Here is a 23185-nt window from a genome sequence, read left to right on the forward strand (position 1 = left end):
CTTTCCAGCCCTGCTAACCCAAATTCTTTAAGGCTGCAAAAGGGGCAGATATCCACTGAGGTGGATAAGGCTGTAATCTATGACATATGGAGGGCATCTGGTTGAGAAAAGCTGTTTCAAATGAAGATGCTGGAAGACAGAGCACTGGATAGTCTGCATGCAAATCCCATGCTCGACTACTGGCCATGACCTCTCTAAAGTATAAAAGGGGCCAAGGCAGTAGCCAGAAACAGGTACAAATGACAGGACCCAGCTGGATTTGAGAAAGGTTAAGGGTGTGTGTGTGTGTGTGTTTCTCCTTAAAATACACATTTTTAAAAGGCAGGGGTTGCTTTCTCATGCAGAGCAAGAACTGAATTTGCACCCTGCTAGGCAAACCCAGCTGCAAAATATCTGCTATAAACTTTCTGTTCAGAAGAGAAGGAAGAAGGAAACCACCCTATTTTTAACGGACAAATGAAAGCTCTGTAGAGAGAGGGCAGGAAGGACTGTTCAATACATTCCTCTTCATCTGCGAACCTCAGCTTCTAAATGGAAATATATACACATACACATACAGAAAAAAAATAATGAAAACCTCCACTCTATTTGGGACTGAGTCCAAGAAAAATAAAGGTCTGAAATTTTTCAGTGCTGTTGGCAGAACATCTGAATTCTCCAGAGGCGTGTCGAAAAAACAAGCTCCCTGCAGAAGTCAAGCACTATCAGAATAAGAGTCGCCAGCAGGATTTGGGGAGGATGCTTTGGGAGGCAAACCTCTGCTCTTTTACACCAGAGGACATTTTTTTTTTGGGGGGGGGGGAAGCAGAGAAGTAATGGAATCTATCTGCAACAAATATATATTCAAGGATTATGATTTTTAGAAAACAAAACAACCCTTCCTTCCGCCGATGCTGCCACCAGCAGAAGACGCCGTGATGCAAAGCTAGTATCAGTGCAGCCATAGCAAAAGACATTCAATTCTTCCTAGGTTATCTGGAAAGCAACCTTGGCACCTTGTGATATTCTTATGGGGGGGAAAAAAGATCCCCCACCTGATTATGTTTCCACTGCCAGAGAATGTCATACGGCAACTGGAAGTCAATTCGCTTCTGGCGTAGGTATTTTCCTGAAAGAGAGTAGAAAAACAAAGACATATTGAAGTAATATATTCTCCCTCTCTCTTTCACATGCTCCCTCCCTCTCCTTCCCTTCCCACTCCTCCCCTCCCTCTCTCCCCCGTCTCTCTCCCCCTCCCTCCCTCCCTCCCTCCCTCCCTCTCTCTCTCTCACACACACACACAACCTGGATGGCTGAGGCAAAAACTCCAAGAGTTCTCTCCACATATTATTAAGAAACACAGTGCACAATCAATGCATGGAGATCCCTACAACACAAGCAGGACAAAAACCTCAATGGAGATTATTTTGCTGCTGCTAACGGATTTGAAATTGTATTGCCTGTGTTTTACTCCCCACTGTCCCCAGTTCCTCCATTTCAAAGAAGGAGGGTGGCCTCTGCGTATATTGACATCCCTCCAGACCATCTTCACTGACAAGAGAAGACAAAATGTAGGTCTGTGATTCTATCACCACCATTTTTCTTCTCTTGTATTATTTTGAACATCTTTTCCTGATGAAGAGGCCAGTGAAGTTTTGAAAGCTTGCAATGAGGTATTTTGTGCATTTGAGCAACAGCATCAGCATTTATATTTCTAAACCGCTTATCAGTGAACTCAGCACTCTGTGAGTGTAATCCAATTGCACCCAACAAACTGGGCAGTCATTTTGCTGACCTACAAAAGGCTGAGATGAAAGGCTGAGTCAACCTTGGAGTACTAGGATTGAACTCAGCCTTGTGGCTGCAGGGCTGGCATTTAACCACCAAGGCTCCCATTTTAGTTGGTCCAATAAAGGTATCCCTGTTTTGTGGATTTGGGATCTTGTTGAAAAAAGCTAAGAGGAGCTCAAACCACAGATTCATTTATTCCAACACACTACCTGCTCCCCACAGAGGCCTATCAGATACCTCTAGAAAACACAGACATAAGATGCAAGAGAAATAGCTATTATGTTTTGGTCCTTGGTACCTAATATTTAAGGATATACTGTCTTTGAATCTTTCATATTCATGATGGCTAATAGGGTTGAAAGAGATTACAGCATGGGATGGCGAGAATCAGAACTGCCAGATGTTGCCTGTCAGCATGGAAAGCATCCATGCTGGTTGGAGGATTCTAGGGCTTATAATTCATAATTTAAAAAAGGTGTATTTATGTGTGTTTAATGCACATGATCCTTTGTGTTAAAGAATTATGTGTGTTAAACAAAAGCATCATGCATTTCCACAGGGTTGTTTTTCTTCCTAAGGCCCAACCATGACTGTTTGCAGAGTCTACAAGGGGAGCTAGACTATCAAACTCAGGTGCCCAAAACACTTCTAAGTCTGGCAATATCCAGAGTTTTCCTAGAACACTTAAGCCACACTGATGTCAGTGCTGGGCCACTGGCAGTCTACTGGAGGATTTGCTCCCTAGGTGAACCCTCCTGAGGGTGATGACTAGAACTGTGCCCTTGAAATGAAACCTGGTGATACCAAGAAAAGTTGACCAGCAAGGAAGAAGGCCTGATACCTAGTTATTCATAACAAGCCCCGTCAACAAGCATAGGTTTCATACTGCCTACATGCCCTTATTCAATTTTGTGCAGTCCCTGAAGAGGGCACTTAAAACTGCATCAGTGTTGTCCTGTGCTCCTAAGCTCTTCCCAGGAGATCTTTGATTCCAAGGTTTGGCCGCCTGTCAAGATCAGCAGCCTGCCAAGTCCCACTTTCAAGGATATGTAGATCGGGATTCTGAATATATTCACTGGAAGGCTCACCAAAGCATTATCTTGAGCATTTTCCAGTGAAGAGTAATTTTGACTGCAAAAAGTTGCAGCTTTTTGGTAAGAAGGCTTAGATAAGCTCTAAGATTCATGCCTAAATACCCTAAAGGCACCAGATCCTGTCTAATCTTGGAACCTGGGTCAGCTCTGATAGTACTTGGATGAGTGACCACCAATGAATACCAGGTGTTGTAGGCTACATTTCAGAGAAAGGAACTGGCAAAACTACCTCTACAGGGTCAGCATAAATCAACAGGCAATTTGAAGGTATACACTCACAAATAATTAGTTGCGTCCAAGAGGTTGTTCTCTCTATTGTGATGCCATGAGAAGGTAGACAACAGAAATGAATGAAGATAAAAGAGTGATAGGTAGAATACCTGGCCTTGGTGTCATTCAGTTATGTTGGGGGGAGGGGGACAGAGCAGCTGTCATGTTGTCTTTACTACTTGCTCTTAAAGTTTGTTCTCATTTTTCAAAGCCTCAAGTTATGCTTGGCAAGCTCCAGGAAGCAGCAAATTCTGCTGGGAATCTGTTTTCATTTCTATGACCTCACTGGTTAAAACAAAAGGCTCTTTCAAGGGCCTGGCAGCCAGCCCAGAAACACTCTCTCCTGCTTCTCCTCGTCCTTAATAAAAGCAACCAGACGAGTTAGTCTTAAACTTGGTCGAGAAATAATCCCTCTAATGGGATTCAAGGTGGTGAGGGTGCTCTGCCGTTTTGCCAGGCAGTCATTAAAGCTACCTTATCTTTATAGTATGTGTTTGTTTGGGTCTTCTGGCACAAATCAACTACAGGTCAGGACCTGGCAAAGGGAAAGGGTAGCAAGCACAGTCCAATATGCAAGGCTCAATTCCTGTTCCCTAACACCACTGGATTTATTCAAAGATATAGCTGTGTTAGTCTGTAGAATCAGTATGAAGAGAGATCCTTTGGCACCTTTGAGACTAACACTAACTGTTAGTCTCAAAGGTGTTACAAGATTTCTCAACATACCACTGGAATTAGTGATTCTTAAGCTGGTTCCTAAGCACCTTCAAGTTGCCTGTCATAGGGGGACCTAAAATAAATCTTCTCCTTAAAGCCCTCAACACGTAATCAAGAGGTCCGAGACCACAATTTCCTTCTGTTTTTTCACTCCCATAAATGAACACGGCTATTCTGCTATGGAAAGTCAGGGCTCAAGTGTGGTGGGGAGGCAATAGATATAAAAATCACAATCACGTTTTGATAATGATGTGAGCTTTCCCCCCTATTACCTTCTAATAATACTTGAACCTGGAGGCACCTGATGAAACTATAAAGATCATGCAGACTAAATGCCCCCCCCCCCCCCGCAATAAAGCACTGTCTATGTTAGGAGTGGGGAACCTCCAGCCTATCACCCCCCAGGACATCCCTCAAAACCTTGATTAATTTTAAAAGGTATGGATAAAAGCATAAAAACCGTAATATTAAAACACAATTAATCAAAAGATAATAATACTATAGAATAAAAAGCAATTAGAAGCACAGAAATAAGTTCAGTAGATAATCTACCCATCACCCTGCTGAGAGAATTTTTCAGCAGCCAGTGAACTGCCAAAAGCCTGCCCAAAAACAAATGTCTTCACCTGCCTTACAGAATAACAATCGGAAAGGGAGTTCCACAGCCTGGCAGTAGCCACAGAGAAGGACCTATTCCATCTCATTTTTGTACAGGCTAGGAAAGGCAAATTCGTAGGTGAAGATGTCTCTCCTGCCCCTCAGTTTATATACTAAAATGCCACGTCCTTAGCTACTTGCATTTTGGGTTCTGGCTTCACCTTCTTCCTAATTGGCACAATCAGTAACTGTTGGACATCATTTAAAGACTAAGACAGGCTTGCATTGCTTTGAATAAAACATAAAAGTAGCAAGCTAGTCAAAAGATCGGTTTCATTATGATGCAATCTCACACACTGTCTCTATTTAGAAATGGCACACTGTTTCCAGTGCTATCACCATTACAGAAAGGACACCTCATGGCCATGTCCTTCTCTTACAGCAGTAAAAGGCAAAGCTCTCAAGCTTCTTGGGGGAGTCCTGGCCACAGATGGCCCAAAGCCATTTCTGTGGCCTCTGGAGGATTTCCATACCCGCCAGCCAAGTGGCCAAAAGTCTCTAGGAGGCACGACCGACCATTCTGATCCAATGTTTGCTCCCTCTTAGCTGTTTTGTGCTCAAAATATGACCTGGTTTTAGAAAAGGCTTGTACAATGCTAAATCAGGCAAGGGGGAGTAAATATGAATCAGAATGGCCCAACTATGCCCAGTATTGGCAATTAGACATTTTTCCTCAAACCAAACTGGGCATGGGGAAAGTGCCAGGCATAGCCCTTAGCACTTCCACTGTGTGGCTCTCTACTGTCCAGAACCCAGGTTCTCAATCTTCCCTCCCACTAACAACCATTTACTTCCTCTGGGCAAGAGAACCCCAGCACCCACAAGGAGCCCTAAGGCAGTTCTTGGGGTCTTTCGCTCCTTTTTACCATGAAAGGTGTGGTGGCCCTTCGCAGCATGCAATGTTCTCAGAAGACTCACTCACCCACATGAATAGGTGCTGGGAACAAGCCGTACTCATGCTCTCCAGGACTGTATTCCAGCTTCTCTTTCTTTAACTGGATCAATCGGCTTTTCGGGCTGGGAATGAAAGCAACAGAAGGGCAGCAGAATGAACACAAGTCCTTGCACTGTGTTGTTGAGACCTCCATCCCCATTGCCAAGTCATGAGGCAGAGAATGTGGCCAGAGCTGGTGTAGCCCCACAATTGGGAGCATGGCCCGTGAGAACCAAAATATGCCTGCTTTGAATCTTTTAGTTTCTGAACTCTCTTGGTTGCTTTAGGTAAGGGTCCAATTAGATATTATCTTTAATTGTATAATATGCCTAGGGTTTTTTTTTAACAGTGGAAGGGGGCTCACTGGGACCTCAGCATGGAAGGAGGCTAAGTTTAATCCTTCCCCTAGAGCTGCAATGGAGGACCTATCTACCCTAAGAGTACCAGATCACATCTGATCTTGCAAGCTAGGCATGGTCAGCCCTGGTCAGTACTTGGATGGGACACTGCAAATGAACACCAGGTACTGTAGGCTATATTTCAGAGGAAGGAACTGGCAAGATCACCTCTGAGTATTCTTTGCCTAAGAAAAAACTATGAAATTCATGGGATTTCCATAAATCAACAGGCAACTTGAGGGCACATACATACACCCACAACTGTAATACCAGGCAAATGCCCATAGACATATGGCAGCTGTTCTTTTGCATTATGAACATGGCCAGGGACAAACAGGCTAAACTTCCCCTTCCTGTATACTGTGGTCCCAATGAAAAGCACTAAAGCTTATAATTCAAAGATATAGCCGTATTAGTCTGTAGAATCAGTATCTAGAGAGACCTTTGAGACTAACTGAAAGAAAGAAGTTGGCAGCATGAGCTTCTGATGAAGTAGACTGATGTCTATGGAAGCTCATGCTGTCAACTTCTTTCTTTCGCTAAAGCTTACATTTTCTTTTTAAAAGAAAACCAGGAATGACTATTGATAAATTTGAGTTTATTTTTACTTGCTCAGCATGGTAGGAGCAAGAGTGGCAGACTAGGATAAATAGTATGGACCTACCTTAAGGACTAGCATATGCCTGTCAAAGATTATGTAAGAGAAGAGTCCAGTTTGAGAAACACTGCTGTTTGTAAAAGTCAAAGTACTAGCTCAAAACAGAGGCAGCATCACAAATGAATTAACACAGTTAATGAGAATAAGTCAAGCTTTGGAACTGGGCAGAAATGAAGAGCTTGTGGCCTCTGTGGAGGAGTCTACAAGGCCTTTTAGGCCTAGAACCTTGTACACTTCAAGCTGAGTTACAAAAGAAAGCAGGTAAAAAATGACAAAACCATCCCCATACCTTTATATTTATAATCTATAAAACAAACTTCCCCAGAATTCTTCACATTTTTGGATATCAGTTTTTAAATATAATATTGCATTGTGGTCTTTTCCAACTATGTGATTCTATGATAAACTCTTGTTTACCAACTTCAATCTGATACATTCTCAAAATCTGTCTGAGGATTTCATCAACTTCATTAAAATCTCTAAAGCAGGAGTGGCCCTTCATCCCTCGTGATTAATTTGCAGTGTGTGGCAACCCATGTTAGCAAAAATAGCTGACCTCTTCTGATGTACAGTACTTTCAATGGTTCTTTAGATTAACCTGAATTGTACCACCACTAGAGGGGAGCATGCCATTGTAACAAATAAATGAATGGGGCTCCAAATCAGAGCTAAGAACTCCCATGCATGATGTCAATCACATTTTCCCCATAAAAAACAATTTAAACCAGAACATATGGACTTATCCCTCCACATTTGAAGGGGTTGGGGGCATAGGACCCTGTGAAAGTGAAAAAACCCCACAAATAAATAAATAGTACTTTTTTTAACCCCTCTAGGAATTTCTGGGTCCTCCAATAGAACTCTGTGGTCATCATCTGCCAAAATTTGACCACAGAGTCATGCTGCAGGACCTACAAATGCCTAGAGAAGTGTTTTCTCTAGGAATCGTTAGGTCCTTCACTGCAACTCTATGGTCAACTTCCAGCAGAATTTATCTGGAGGACCTAGAGATTCCTAGAGAGCAGATATTAATCAAATCCGCAAAAGTCAAAGATGCAAATGTGGAGGGCCGAGTCTCTTCCCAGTTAAATCTAATACAAATTTTGAGGGAAATTTATATGTTTGTTAGCTATGTTGCCCTTTCCCACCTTTAGTGGTGGTGTTTTCTACTATCTAGTAGGAGGTTGCAAACAACAAGTAGAAAAGGTGGGGGGGGGGGGGTAAAGGAGAACTTCAGCACAGTATTAGTTATTTGAAATAAGCTCACACACTCTGTCCAAATAGAAATTAAAAATACATAGAACCAGTTAAGTAATCATGTCTGTGTGTACCTAATTATTATAATGTTAAGTATCAGGGTTTTTTTTAATGCAGATGGATATAGAAACCTGTGTTTATGTTAGAACATGACTAGATGCTCATTACTGTCTACGACAGTGAGGAATAAATGCATTCAAATAGAAAAGTTAACTGTCTTATTTATTTTCTCTTAAGTGTTGCTGCCATTACTGTTGATATTCCAGACACCAAACAAGAGGTGAAGGGGGTAACACCATTCATGGTTGGGTTAAACAATGTGTACACTGGGATGGGTATAAAACATAATAACCCTTACAGCCAAGAAGGGGGAAAACCTGCTGGGAAAGAGCAATTCTTGCCACAACCATTTGTGAGGAGCAACATTTAAAGGTATGCCTTAATCATGCTCCTCAAGGTTTATTTCTGTTTCCATATAACAAAGAAGAAGAATTTCCAACATATTTGTACCACTTTTGTCTTGGAATTTCTTATTTCTCTTTTGTCTTTCAGAGAGTAACTGCTGAGAAATGAAAGGAAATCACGGAGATCAGTGAAGAAACAAAGGGACACAGAAAAGGAGTTAAACAGCAGTAGAGTGATGGGGTCCTAGGGAAGACACAAATATTGAGTAGTGCTAGGTTCACTGCTAAAGTGTTTCTCCTAAATATTAACAAACGGGGGTATTTTTGTTTCCTAAATTCACTTACTATGAATGTGTGGAAAAAAGACAGGCTTTTCTAAAATTCAGATAATGGTTTATTGCTCTAAGATCAAAAAGGGGAAAAGGGTGGGAAGGAAACATTGAAATCTTTGACTTTTGATTTGTGCTCCGATAAGTTTTTTCAGTGCCGTAATGTAAAATAAGTTTAATTATCAGGTTAAATCAATAAAGGTCCTCCATTTCACTGTGAATGTAATCAACTTATGTTATGCCTAAAACATATACTTTGAATCACAGAACCATAAAGTTGGAAAAGACTACAAGGGCCACCCAATCCAACTCCCTGCCATGCAGGAATACACAATCAAAGCACTTCCAATGGATGCCCATCCAGTCTGCTTCAAAACTTCCAAAGAAGAAGACTCCAGCATTCTCCGAAGCAGAGTATTCCACTGCTGAACATCTCTTACTATCAGGAATTCTTCCTAATGTTTAGGTGGAATCTCTTTTCTTGTAGTTCTGAGTCTATTGCTCCATGTTCTAGTCTCTGAAGCAGAAGAAAACAAGCTTGCTCCAGCCTCAATCCCTTCAGAAATGTAAACATGGGTATCATGTTATCCCTTAACTATCTCTTACCCGAGTTAAACATACCCAACTCCCTAAGCCGCTCCTCATAAGACATTGGTTCCAGACCTTTCACCATTTTGGACACCCTCCTCTAGACATGTTCCAGTTTGTCTACATCTTTCTTGAATTGTGGTAACCAGAAATGAGCAGTGTTCTAGGTGAGTTCTGACCAAAGCAGAATAGAGTGGTACTATTACTTCCCTCAATCTAGATACTACACTCTTATTGATGCAGCCTAGAATCATATTGGCTTCGTTAGCTGCTGCATCACACTGCTGTCTCATAATAATAATAATAATAATAATAATAATAATAATAATAATAATTTATATTCTGCCTCTTCCACTTTGAGGATCGAGGCGGTTAACAGCAAAATTAATACAATATACAATAATAAAAACAACAAACCTCACAAGACCACAACCCAACCCTCCCTCCCAACTATAAAATTAAACAGTAAAAGATAGTTAAAAGTATATAACAATACATCAAAATTAAAAAACAAACCACAAATAAAAATAATAATAAAAAGAGAGGGATTTAATTGGTTCTGGACATTATCAATCGGGGAAGGCCTGCTGGAAGAGAAAGGTTTTTGTTGCCTTTTTAAAAGCCTCGAGTGAGGATAATTGGCGAATCACTTCCGGCAGGTCATTCCAAGTTTTTGGAGCGGTGACAGAGAAGGACCTCCGGGAGGTCACCACCAATCTGGTCTTTTTAGATTGTAAGAGTTTTTTCCTGGAGGATCGGAGTGTGCAGGAAAGATTGTATGTATGTTCAACTTGTGATCTACTAGGACTCCCATATCCCCTTTGCATGTGCTGTTGTCAAGCCAGATGTTGTCCATTCTATATTCAATCCTTTTATTTATTTATTTTCTGCCCTGGTGTAGTATCCTACATTTCCCCCTGTTGAAATTCAATTTGGTAAGTTTTGATTCAGCACTCTAATCTGTTAAAGTAATTTTGAGTTATAATTCTGTTCTCTGGGATATTAGCTACATTCCTAATGTGGTACCATCTATAAATCTGATAAGCATGCCCTCTATTTCATCATCAGTCATTGATAAAGATGTTGAGTAGCACCAGGCCCAGCTCCCCGGTAGACACTCCTCCCCAGCATGAAGGGGAGCCATTGGTGAGCACCCTTTGAGAGTTCAGGCTGTCAACAATTTACAAATCCACCTAACAATTACATTGCCTAGCCCACATTTTACTAGCTTTTTTCCTGCAAGAATATCATGGGGAAGTTTGTCATAGGCCTTATTGAAATGAAGATAAGCTACATCCATAGCATTCCCTTTATCTAACAATCTTGTAGCTCTATTAAAAAAAAGAGATAAAATCAGTCTAACCTGACTTGTTTTTGAGAATCCCATGTTGACTTTTAGTGATTACAGCAGTTTTATAATCTGCTCTAGAATCTTTCCTGGTATTGATGTCAGGCTGACTGAGCAGTAATTATTTGGGTCCTCTTTTTTCCCCTGTTCAATGAAGAGACGTTTCTTCTCCTTCAGTCTGATGGGACCTCTCCTGTTCACTAGGAATTCTCTATTATTGCCAGTGGTTCAGAGATTACTTCTGCCAGGTCTTTTAATACCCTTCAATGATGTCCATCTGGCCCTGGAGAGTTGAGTTGCCAAGTATTCCTAGACTACTTCTGTACCAATTCTGTGCTAAATTTCCCCTACTGCATCGGTGGTTCTCAATCTTCCAAATATTTTGGACTTTAATTCCCAGTTCACCTCGTCATTGGCCAGTTACTTAAGATTTCTGGGAACTGAAATCTAAATAATCTGGAGGACCAAAGGTTGGGAACCCCTATTCTAATTGACTGATGTATTTCTCGTAGTAGGTTCATTGGGTTAAACCTCCCCCCCCCCAACAAACAACCTTCCAGACCACTAGAAATTGTTCAACCCTGATCTAGATAATTTCTTTTTCACATCTTAACTTCCTAAATCTAAATGGTGTGAGACACAGTGGGAGCTAGAAAATATCTGCTATTGCTAAAAAAAAAAGTTTAAAAATTCCAATATAATTGAAAAGAGTTTAAAATTCTCACATACAGAACTGTGACCATCTCCAAGGCTGATGAATCAGCAACATAGCCAAGAGTGTTAAAGCACTCTTTCAAACCAGGGTTTCCTGAAAAAGTGTGTGATGTCTGCATATCAGTTTCATGTTTTCAAGTCCTAATTCAGAGGTGTAACAGACAGACCTAACAAACACATTAGTAGTGCAACTTACTCAGTGGTTTTGTACACATCGGAGTATAACCCTGCCTTCTGGTACTTCTTTTTGGGGGGTCGTGGAGCTTTCTTTTCCCGCTGGACAAGAGAAGTCAGTGGCTGCTCAAGGCTCTCCAACTCACGTGGTTTCACTATCACTTCCTCGGGAATGGGAGTCTCTGTTGCCACTTCAGACAAGCTGGAAGGAGAAAGGCAGGAAGGAGAAAAACAGGAAAAATAAGCATGTATGCAGCTAGTTCATTAAGAGTGACAGGAAAAAATACGCAAGGAGGGCTCACTGCTCTGCATTCAGAAAGCCTTAGGGTCAGTCCTTGGTATCACCACTTAAAAGGACTTCAATTGTCTGGGTTGGGAAAATGCTGTCAAAATGCAAATTAGACTACACAAATGGAATCAGAAGGCTATTTAGGGAGGATTCAAGGCTCAATGGAAGAACATGCATTTTGATACTAGATTGTTTTCCTTCTCCTGTGCTTTTTGGTCATTTCCAACTTGTGGCAACCTTAGGACAAATTTATCATGGGATTTTCTTGGCAAGATTTGTTTAGAGGAGGCTTGCCTTTGCCATCCTCTGAAACTGAAAAAGCGTGAATTGCCGAAGGTCACCCAATGGGTTTCCATGGTTGTTCAGGGATTCGAACCCTGATCTTCATAAACCACTATACCAGGTTGGCTCTCTAGATTAGATCAGGGATGGGCAATACATTACCTCTTGTCTGTTTTTTCAACTCTCAGAATTTAGAATCATAGAATCATAGAATCGTAGAGTTGGAAGAGACCGCAAGGGCCATCCAGTCCAACCCCCTGCCATGCAGGAAATCCAAATCAAAGCATCCTCGACAGATGGCCATCCAGCCTCTGCTTAAAGACCTCCAAAGAAGGAGACTCCACTACACTCCGAGGGAGTTTGTTCCACTGCCAAACAGCCCTTACTGTCAGGAAGTTCCTCCTAATGTTGAGGTGGAATCTCTCTTCCTGCAGCTTGGATCCACTGTTCCTGGTCCTGTTCTCTGGAGCAACAGAAAACAAGCTTGTTCCCTCCTCAATGTGACACCCCTTCAAATATTTAAACAGGGCTATCATATCACCTCTTAATCTTTTCTCCAGGCTAAACATCCCCAGCTCCCTAGGTTGCTCCTCATAGGGCATGGTTTCCAGACCCTTCACCATTTTAGTCGCCCTCCTTTGGACACGTTCCAGTTTCTCAATGTCCTTTTTGAATTGTGTGCCCAGAACTGGACACAATATTCCAAGTGAGGCCTGACCAAAGCAGAGTACTGTGGCACTATTACTTCCCTTGATCTAGACACTATACTTCTATTGATGCAGCCTAAAATTGCATTGGTCTTTTTAGCTGCCGCATCGCACTGTTCACTTCTTAGACCAAATACAGTAATTTTGTACTTTGCTCCCAAAAGGAACATTGCTCTTTCTAGAAACATCCAGAAGCAGATCCTTGCTTTAGTGTGTAGTCTTTCCCCAAAACTGGAAGCGAAAAGCAAGCTGCTTACAAGAACTGTGGTTCTTCAAGTGGTCACCTGTGAATTTACATATATAAGATCCTCTCTGCCTGTGCAGACCAGTTTCAGAAACTTCTAGAGCTAGATCTCTTAGGGTGAAGACTTGCCCCCACTCTGTACCACACGTGCTCAGTACAGTTCCCACTCAAATCTGCTCATTTCCATGCCCACCAGCAACCAAGGAAGTCAAGCATTGTAAGAGTGGAAATGGGGGGAATGTGTGAGTTTGCAGATGATCACTTAAAGACAAGTTACAGGTAAAAAAAACACCCCTGCTTTTCTTTTTCATGGTCTCTGTGACTCACATATATGTGAGACTGGCAAACTAGAGAAACCTGGATGGAAGTTAACTATACTGTACTGGCAAGAAGCACAGACAAGCTAGTCTCTAGCCCAATCATCAAGTCTCACCTTTAAATAAAGGTGAGTGGCTGAGCCCAAATAGCTGCTCTACAGGTTGTCTGAATGGGCACACTGGCCAAGAATGCAGATGAAGTGGAAACAACACTTATGGAATTAGAACAGATAGAGGAAGGCTCTGGCTTTGTGGCCGTCTGGTAGGCTAATATAGCCTGTGCTGCAAGGAAGCTTGACAACCATAGAAGACAAAGAGTCTAGGAAATTTCCTGAAATGCTCTGTCTGATCAACACAGAAGGTAAGGGACTTCTATTTAAAGCCAACTTTCTAAGTGACATGTAAAGCGAACTTGATGGTGATAATGAGTAGAGTCCAAGAGTAGGTGCCTCCCTGCTTGTTCAAATAAAAGGCCACCATTGTGTTTCTGTTGTGACCCAAATATGGTGTCTGATGAGGAGAAACTTGAAAGCTCTGAAGGCTTTGAACAACACAAGTAGTTAAAGAAAACTGATTATGATTATTTTTTCCCCTGAGGAGACCAATAACTTTTGATGGGGCATGTTTCCATGGGGGCTTCTCAGCTGTGGGTGGAAGAATCAGTCCTTACAATTCTCATGGGTTTTCGAACAGAGAACTGAGCATCTACGAGTATCCAGTATAGTAGGAACTGCAAACCACAAAGGCAGCAAACAGTCAGGGGAGGTTCATTCAATTCTGGAACAAAAACAGAGAGAAATCAGGCCTTGAGAGGTCCAATTCAAAGTCAGGAAAAGATGGTTGTTCCTTTAGTTGAAGCCATCAACCCTAGAGGAACTAACCTCTGCCCATATGGTCTGGGCATGGAATACAGAAAGGATGGCCTCCACGATCCAATATATTCTGTTGAGAGGAAGGTAAGTTTTGTTCAAATGAAAGTCCAACATGGCCCCGATGTATTGAATCTACTGGGTCAGCTGCAACTGCACATTCTTCGGGTTCATCAAGAGACCAAGATCATGGAACAGAGACATAATAATGTGGGAATTGCAATAATGTCTGGTGACCAAGGAGACCAGGAGACCAAGAGTCAATTGTCTATGTAAAAGAAGATGGACACTCCCTGCAGAAAGAGAAAGACTGCCATGTATTTGGAGAAAACCCATGGCATGGCCAAGAGGCTGAAAGGGAGAACACAGAAATGAAAAGGTTTTGAAACATGAAACAAAGGAAACAATGATAAGCAAGAAAGATCAAAATATGGAAACATATCCTAGAGATTAGTGATAGCAAACCAATCCCCACAATGCATCAGAGGGACAACAGCAATTAGAATTACCATCTTCAGTAATACAGGAGTTGACATCTCTGAGGTCCAGGATGGGGCACAATCCTCCATCTTTCTTCAGGACCATAAAGTACCTTGACAGAAAAAATAGATGAAGATGGGATGGATATACCATCTTGATGATGCCATTCTAGAAAAGTTTGGGATGGGTGCATGACATAATAAACACCAGACAATTGAAAAATATGGAACTTGACAGCATAACCATGGGCAATGATGTCAAGGACATATTGTTCTGTGCTGATGGCTGGCAATACACATGCAAATCACTCCTGCATTCCCAGGCTCACACAATATATATACACCCAATTTTTCCAGGCAAAGCATTCTCTGAAGATGCCAGCCACAGATGCTGGTGAAACGTCAGGAAGAAACTTTTCTGGAACATGGCCACATAGCCCGAAAAACTCACAAAAACTATAGATGCCAGCCATGAAAGCCTTCGAATCATTTTCTTAGGGACATCAGATGGAGCCTGCTTGGATTCATGTGGCACCAAAGGACTCATGAAGGGCCTGGTCAAATCCAACGTTGATGGTACCAAAGTTCCCGGATGGGAGGAGGGAGTTTTATCAGTATAAGCATGATCCATCAGTACTCTGGAAGATGAAGCTAATGGTACTGAAGCATGAGAGAGAAGCCCTGCAGAGACTATAAAAAGAGGCCTGTTTGGGCAGCAAGGTCAGCAATATTGATAACCAACTCCCAAAGAAAGGCTTTGAGACATGAAGTCCTGGTCCACCAGTTTGCTGGGGGAAAGCTACAATGGAAGCACCTATCCATCAATGGGCCTCTCCCAAGCAAAGGAGGCACTCAGAATGGCTGTCTATCTGGGCAGTCTTTATCACAGGTGACACATCTCTTGAAGAACACTGTAGGAATGACTTCTGGTCGTGGGAGGCAGCATTTGGACACGTAACAGAGGAGCTCCTGCTCCGAGACTCAGCCACAACAGGCGAGTAACCTTTTTTTCTGCCGCTAATAGGCCTTGGAGAAGGGGGCTAGAAATTGTGCTCGAAGGAGGTACCCAGCTCAGCTCAGTGTGCGAGGCGACACGGGACCAAAGAGCATTCAGGCTGATCTTGGCTGCCTTGGAAGGTCCGTTGGAAAATGGCCCTAGCCGCTTCATGACTATAATATCCAGAAGGAGTGTTTGTTGACAGGGAAAAACACTCATATTGTGTGATATTCAGCCTTTTGTGTTAACTCCATGAGAAGAAATAAAGTAAGTGCAGCTTTTGGGGAAAGACCTCGCCAGACTTAAAACGAACCACAAAACAGAGTTAACAAGTGCCCCTTACTTTGAAAAACTTTGGAAGTAGGCAGGGAGGTTCCTCTTTTGAGCAACAGACCTTACAAACTGACTATTTTTTCCTGGAATGACTAATATTACTGCTACTTTCATGAATACTAATTGCTTGAGAATTGGACATTTATCAACACTTTATACTGGGATTATATATCAAAGCATGAAAGAGGACAGGGAGGTTCGCCCTTTCTCTCTGTTTCTCTTTATTGATGCGATGGACTTTATTAACAGACTACTGTTTCTTCGATGCTCAATGCTATTTTTGTGGTCAGTTAATGCTGGAGACTTGGACATTTTTGGACATCTAGACATTTGTTGGACATTTTATATTGGGAATATCCTCATTAAGAACCAAATGAATTGAGGACAGCTGCTAATAGGAAAAGGAAGCAAATTAAGCTAACACAATTAAATTCGAACTAGTGATAATTGTCCTTCGATTTTTTTCCTTCCCAACTGGGAGAGAGAGTTGTCTTTGGTGGAGAGATATGAAGTAACTGTTAATAGACGATTATGAATTGTAGTAACTTGCATTATTTTCTGCAGTCGTGTGTGAAGAGGGAATTGCACAAGGGGAAACAAAGGAGCCAGCTTTTGGATTTTCGTTCCCTCCTCAGACTAATTAACATCTTGTTATTGGATATTATTGAACAAAGACTAATGAGAAAGTAAAGTTAAGTGATTAGCCCTGACTTGCTACTTCGAGACTATAATTAAGCACAGCTGTTCCTTGCTTTAATCGTTTACTTTCTTTTGGATTATTCCCTCTCTTCCCCCTCCTTTTGCAGAAGCTAATGCAGCTGGAATCACTTGGAGGAGTTGAAATGTCTTAACTCCTTTTTAGTAGACTGAGATTGGAAGGAAATAATCTATCATTTCAAGGCTGACAAGAGAACTCAAAGAACAAATATATTTTGACTTTGCTAAAAAAACAATTAAGGCAATTAATAGTCTGTTGATTAAAGTGATATATTGTTTCACATGCCTTGTATCTTGAAACTGCACATCCTGCTTTTGTCTGCAGATCTGTATGGGATAGTCTATTCTACTTGAAGGAGAGATGCGAGGACTGTGTGATATTTTATTTCATTAGCAGCATTAGAATTTGTTTATATTTTCAAGGTGTATATATTAGTTTAAAGCTTGCTAATGAGGTATTAATCATTAACAATACCTTAAAACGGGACAGAAGAAGAGGTAATTAATTGTGAACAGAACAGGAGTGAAAGGAAGTGTATTTAAAATACACAGTTCTAAACTTTTACTTTAACTTAATATAGAGTGCCATCTTTAAGGTCTCTAGGGAAAATTTAAGCTTAAACAATAATAGTATTTAAATACCCTTTACTCTCACTTGATCAATCTATATTACAGTTTGTATCATACTGTTTCCTTTACAATAGTGTGATAAAAGTAACGTACAGTGGTACCTCGGGATACGAAATACCCAGGTTACGAAATTTTCGGGATACGAAAAAATCCCATAGGGAATTATTGTTCCGGGTTACGAATGTTTTTTCGGGTTACGAAAAAACTTTTGGTGCTTTTTTCGGCTTTTTCGCACGGAATCGCGGCTTTTCCCCATTAGCGCCTATGGGTTTTTCGGCTTACGAAGCCTTTCGGGTTACGAAAGCGGCCGCGGAACGAATTACTTTCGTAACCCGAGGCACCACTGTACTAGGCTAATTTTGTAACTACACAGGTTAGATTGTTTTTGTTCATTTATAATGGTCTTCCAGAACATATTATTGTGAAATAAGGTGGTATCCTGTGTAGAAATATGAGAGCATATCAGAAGCCACAACAATTTAAACCACAAACATTGATACAGGTCAGAAGAGGCTCCTCAGATATGGCTAGCAAACAGATAGACCCAATTCAAATGCTAGTTGAGGAAATGCGGAATTTCAAAACAGAAATTCGACAGGAGCTACAAGATAATAGAAAGGAAACCAGTGAAAACCTCAACAGATGATTGGAAAAAATTGAAAAAAAACCCCTTTCAATTTCAAATGAAATCACCACTTTGAAAAAAGATGTTGATGTACTTAAAACTAAAACAACAAGTTTAGAAGAAAATGTAAAATGTTTATCAGACAGACAGAGGTTGGAAGAAAATGCATCTTTGATACAAGAATTGAGATATCGTGAGAGATGTTTGAAGCTTTGGGGAGTGCCAGAATCAACACAGGAAAATCTCTACCAAACTGTAGTTCCATATTTGGCTAACTTTATTGGAATAACTGAAGCTGAATTACGATATTGACAAGATCTTTTGAGTAAATTCTTTATTAGCCAAAGAACGAGAACTTCCTAGAGACATCGTGATCCGCCTAACAAGAACAAAAGTACGTGAAGAAATATTACAGAAAAGCTACACAGATAAATTCATAATTGAAGAAAAGACAATCAGTATTTTCAAGGACATCTGGATGGCTATATTAAAAAGACGGAAGGAATATAACACTCTAATAGAACTGTTATCCCAGCATAATATAAACTACGCATGGGACAGGCTGGAAGGAGTCTCATTTGCCTATAGACAAAGAAGATACAAAATTAATTCAAAAGAAAAGGCTGAAAATTTCTGCAAAAAACTTTGAAGACAAGAAAGAGAGAGAAGAGACAATATGGAGACAAGATCTCAAGCTAGACAAAAAGAAGTCAAGGCGAATAAGGAAGATGATGATAAAATAGACAGAATGAAGAAGATCTGGGGAAGGCCGAAATAGAATTTGATAAAAATTCTAACAAAGGAGACAGTACTGAAGAAGGTGAAAGTATATTATAGTATTTATTTTGTGCTCAAAAACCTCTGTAATTTTATTTCATTTACTGCCCCCTCTATATGCATGTTATTGAATTATTTTTGTGATGAATATTAAAATTTGCTCTTGGAATATTAAAGGTCTTAATGCTATACACAAAAGAAGATGTATATTCCATTATTTGGAGGAAAACGTTTTGATATTTTGTGCTTACAGGAAACTAAAATAAAGATATTTTGTGCTTACAGGAAACTAAAATAAAGAAAAAGGATGTAAAATACTCAAGGAATTGGAAGCTGGGACAACTGTTTAGCTCAAATAATGACAAAAAGAAAGGTGGAGTTACCCTTTACATTCAAAATAAAATTCCTGCTAAGGAATGTTTCAAAGATCAGGAAGGACACTATGTTGGTGTCAAAGTAAAAATACAAGAGCAGGAAATTTTGATAGTAGTAGGCTACACCCCTATTTGTAATAAGCCTGTCTTTTATAAAAATTTAGAAAAGGAAATATCTAAACAAAAAAACTCAAATATACTGATGGCAGGGGATTGGAATGGGGCAATAACACCTACCTGTGATAGGAAATCTACTAAGAAAATAAAAAAAAATCAAGGGAAACTCTCCAGCTCCTTCCTTAAGTTATGTGAACAATTTGATTTGGAGGATATCTGGACTAAACTATATGATCAAACACCGGGATATACTTTTTTCTTGGATCAATATAACTCTGCATTTATGAAAAAAAATTGACAATATGAGTATATTACCAAGAACAGTCTGATCATAAACCTATATACTTAGAGCTGAAGATAAACAAAAACAAATTTAACTGGAGGTTGGAAAGAGCGAATTCCAAGCGAGGTTCCCTGTGCTGCTCACGCGGCGGACAAAAGGAACTGAGAAAGGGTGGGAAGACACAGAGCCTATATAGAGGGTGGGCAGAGCTACCGCCAAACAGTCTTCCCTAATGATTCCAGTAGCATCCGAAATTGCTTCGCAGAGACTATGAAGAAGAAGTCATAAATCATGTCCCAGGTTTAGGTAACAACACCTTCAGTTAAAAGGCTTTCTGATCTGTAAGACCTCAGACTGACAATGTAGAGAGATGATGTCAATTAAAAGAGAAAAGGCTGGGATAGACAACAAAGCTTCTTCAGCCCACCTTTATGTTTAAATATTAGAAAAAACAGTGGGGATGCCCTGCATATTAATTTTTAAATAATTTTTATTTCTATACCAATTTTCCACAATTCTGGTTTCAAAGTAGTTTACAACAAATTAAAAACACTGTTAAAAATCCACAAGATATCAAAGTTAGAATGAGACAAAAAAATCAAAATCAAATTGAAACATATTATTATTATTATTTATATAGCACTGTAGATTTGCACAGCATATATCATTAAACATGCACATACACACCAGCACAACCATTAGCAATATCCACTATATTGTTTAGGTGAGACAGGCCTTATACAGTCAAATGCCTGTTGAAATAGAAGTCTTTACTTGTCTTCAAAAAATAGTAGGAAGGGTGCCAGTCTAACTTCTCTGGGAAGAGTTCCAGAGATTGGGAGCAGCCACTGAGAAGGCCCTCTTCCATGTTCCCACCAGATGTTTCTGTGAAGGCGGTGGGACAGTTTTCAAAGAAGATCTCAAAGCATGGGTTAGTTTGTAAGGGAAAAATATGACCCTTCAAATAACATGGATCTGAGCTGCATAGGGCTCTGTAAGTCAAAACCAGCCATTCGAATTAGGACTACAGTCTACTGAAGCCCCTACCAGCATAGCCAATAGTAAGAAATTATGGGAAGTGGAATTTAAAACAATTATACTACAAAAATACACTGTGGTCAGACTGGTAGGACGTTTACGTATTTATTTAAACATTTATGAGCTAGAAACTGTCTTTATCCCATCAATTCTGAAATTCACTGAGCTAGGACTATTCAAGGGGAATTACCTTTTATTGCTCTCCTGTTCGTCCTCTGGCAAAGGTTTTTGCCTTTTCCTGGCCTGTTCCTCTTCCAGCCATCTCTTCCTCTTCCAGCCCTTCACATTAACTCCCTGAACCACTGATTCTATTGCATCTGTGACAGTATCAGGACCACAGTGCAGCAAGCAGCCTTGGTCTGTACTCTCAAGTTCGTGGCTGACAAACCGGTTCACTTGAACAGCATGTGATGAAACTACCGATGGCAAGGGATATTTCCTAGGCCTGCCAGGTCGGCGCTTCACAAAGTTATTGCCAGTCCGTGCCTGCCTCTGTAATTTCTTGGCTTTGAGGATTTTGTTCACATGGTCCAGATTTTTCTTAGTGGCCAAAATCTTGTCATAATTGCACATTTTCCTTGCCTGGCATTGCATAGCTTCCACCATGCTCCTCTTGAAGTGATGTGGGGAGTAACTGATTGACAACTGATCTGAAAGTGAGAGGCCATCACTGCCTGAGTCGCCAGGTATCAACAGGGTACTGCTCTTTTCCCTGCTGGGGCTCTGACTGGGACTCCCCAAGGGTGCAGCAGGTACACTTGCCATGGCAGTCTCAAAGGTTTTGTTCAGTCCACTCTGGCTTTCATGCTGAGCCATGCGCTGCAACAAATTATCAACAGGATCTTCCATTGTTGTCCCTAATCTTGTATTTCGTGCAGGTACCCCAGCCACTGAAAAACAGAAAAGAAGCAATGTAAGGAAGCCTACGTTTTACTTACTAGGCTTCACTGGTAAGAGCATGCTTTCATGACATCACCATGCTTGAAAAGACCCTGTCTTTTATACTTTTGCTGAAACAAAACTAGCAAGTGAAGATGAAACAGGATACTGATCTGCCTCAATGGAGGAAAGACATTCGTAAGGCAATATGATCCCAGATTCTTTACAGCCTTAGCAATAAGAGCTGAGACATTGAAATTGGCCTGGAAATAAAGACAATATAGTACGTTGCAGCTGTCATGCCAGCCCCATTCCAAATTTTCATAGCACCATTTTGGACCAATTTCAGTTCAAGACACTTTTCAATGGCAAACATAAGTAAAGAACATCTACAATAGTGTATTTGGGAAGTTATTTAAATATGAATAATAGAATCCTGGTCTGTCACTTTAAAAATAAGGGGGTACAATTAGCTCATCAGGCTAAGCTTCTAACAAGTCTTCTGTTTTTCGAGGGTTGTCTACTGCCAATTTATCACTGCACTCCTTAGAGGCTAGTGAATTTTCCTGGGGTTCCTTGTGGGTACACCACCCAGAGAGCATAAAAATCAATGTTTTTTAAAAAAATTAAATCAGGCTTAAATTGGATTTTTTAAAAATTAAATGCTTTTTGAGGAAAAATCTATTTAAACTTTTCAGTTTAAGATTATTATGGTCCAGAGGTTATTCATAATGAAATTGGGATTAGTTTTTAATTAAGTAGTATGAGAATGTATATTCGTGCAATGTTTTAAAATTTTGGTAAATGAATTTCATTAATTAATTCACCTTGTCATGCTCTTTCAGAAGTTTCTGTAAGATTATTGGGCAATTTTTCTATCTAGACAATATTACAACAGATGCTTGGTTTAACTGTTCTCAAAATTGTGCATCTGTGTCTGTGTTAGATGGAGCTCTGTAGTGGACTGTTTGGAGCAATGTATCAAGAACTGGCCTATTCTGATGACAGTTTGTGAACAAAATTGAGAACAGTTTGGAACAGACTCCTTTGGAGTGTGGTAGTTTCCTTCTTTTGGTGTTTTTAAACAGCAGCTGGATGGCCATCTGTTGGGGGTGCTTTGACTGTGAGTTCCTGCATCACGGGACTCAAATGGATGGCCCCTTGATGTCTCTTCCAACTCTCTAATTCTAGAGACAAAATAGATGGCACTGTGTCACAGCCAAAATCCTCAACATTGGGCTTAAGAGAAATGTTGAAGATATGCTGAGCATCCTTTCTGAAGCTTTAAACAAAATACAAAAAAACCAGCTGTTTTATTGCTGATGCTGTTGAAATCTGGAAGGAACTGAGTGAGCTCTGAAAAACAGAACTAAACACTGACAGAATCAAATTACAAGCATTAAAAGGGACAAGCACTGTCTCCAGCTCATTTTCTTGCAAATATTGTCAGTACCTGTATCTGGTACCAGGGCCAAACCTTGCAATGCTGAGGAAGAGGAGTTAGCTATGATATGGGCATCAAGCAATCATCCACCTATATTTTAGAACTAAGGGGCAACCATTCAAGAAATATATGTTTGCTGCTGATATTTTAAAGAAAGTCACACCAGTGAATTTGTGAAAGTCACTTAAATACATAAATTTAAAGACAGCTGAAGTAATGATTTCACTTTTAATAGCAGTAGCTTGTTCTGCTGGCATAGGAGAGGTAGGAACTGTCACTTCAGATGGACAGGAGAACTGCTCTCCCAAAGGATGTATCTGCTCTGGAGCAAACATCCAGTCTATAATGGGAGACAAATATCAAAGGCTGGGACCACGCACCCACACAGCAAACTTCGTCCAGTAGTACACCAGCAAGGAAGGCTGAAGAGGTAGCTACCGCCCTCGTAGAAAGAGCCCAGATAGAAGGAGAG

The 23185-nt window shown here is 40.6% G+C and overlaps 1 protein-coding gene across 1 annotated transcript in view; it reads right to left on the minus strand.

Moving 5' to 3' along the window:
• ASH1L (ASH1 like histone lysine methyltransferase) overlaps positions 1 to 23185 on the minus strand; it is a 114469-nt gene that overhangs the window by 44789 nt on the left and 46495 nt on the right. Inside the window, exons 5-8 of the mRNA XM_089483263.1 lie at positions 20581 to 21280; positions 11335 to 11514; positions 5431 to 5525; positions 1035 to 1108 (exon numbers count right to left, since the gene is read on the minus strand). Coding sequence (XP_089339389.1) covers positions 1035 to 1108; positions 5431 to 5525; positions 11335 to 11514; positions 20581 to 21280 — 1049 coding nt within the window. The remainder of the gene's footprint in view (positions 1 to 1034; positions 1109 to 5430; positions 5526 to 11334; positions 11515 to 20580; positions 21281 to 23185) is intronic.

The sequence above is a fragment of the Sceloporus occidentalis genome, unplaced genomic scaffold, assembly GCF_023333645.1.
Source record: "Sceloporus occidentalis isolate IW3139 unplaced genomic scaffold, rSceOcc1.0.p SCAF_20, whole genome shotgun sequence".
Classification (NCBI taxonomy): Eukaryota; Metazoa; Chordata; class Lepidosauria; order Squamata; family Phrynosomatidae; genus Sceloporus; species Sceloporus occidentalis.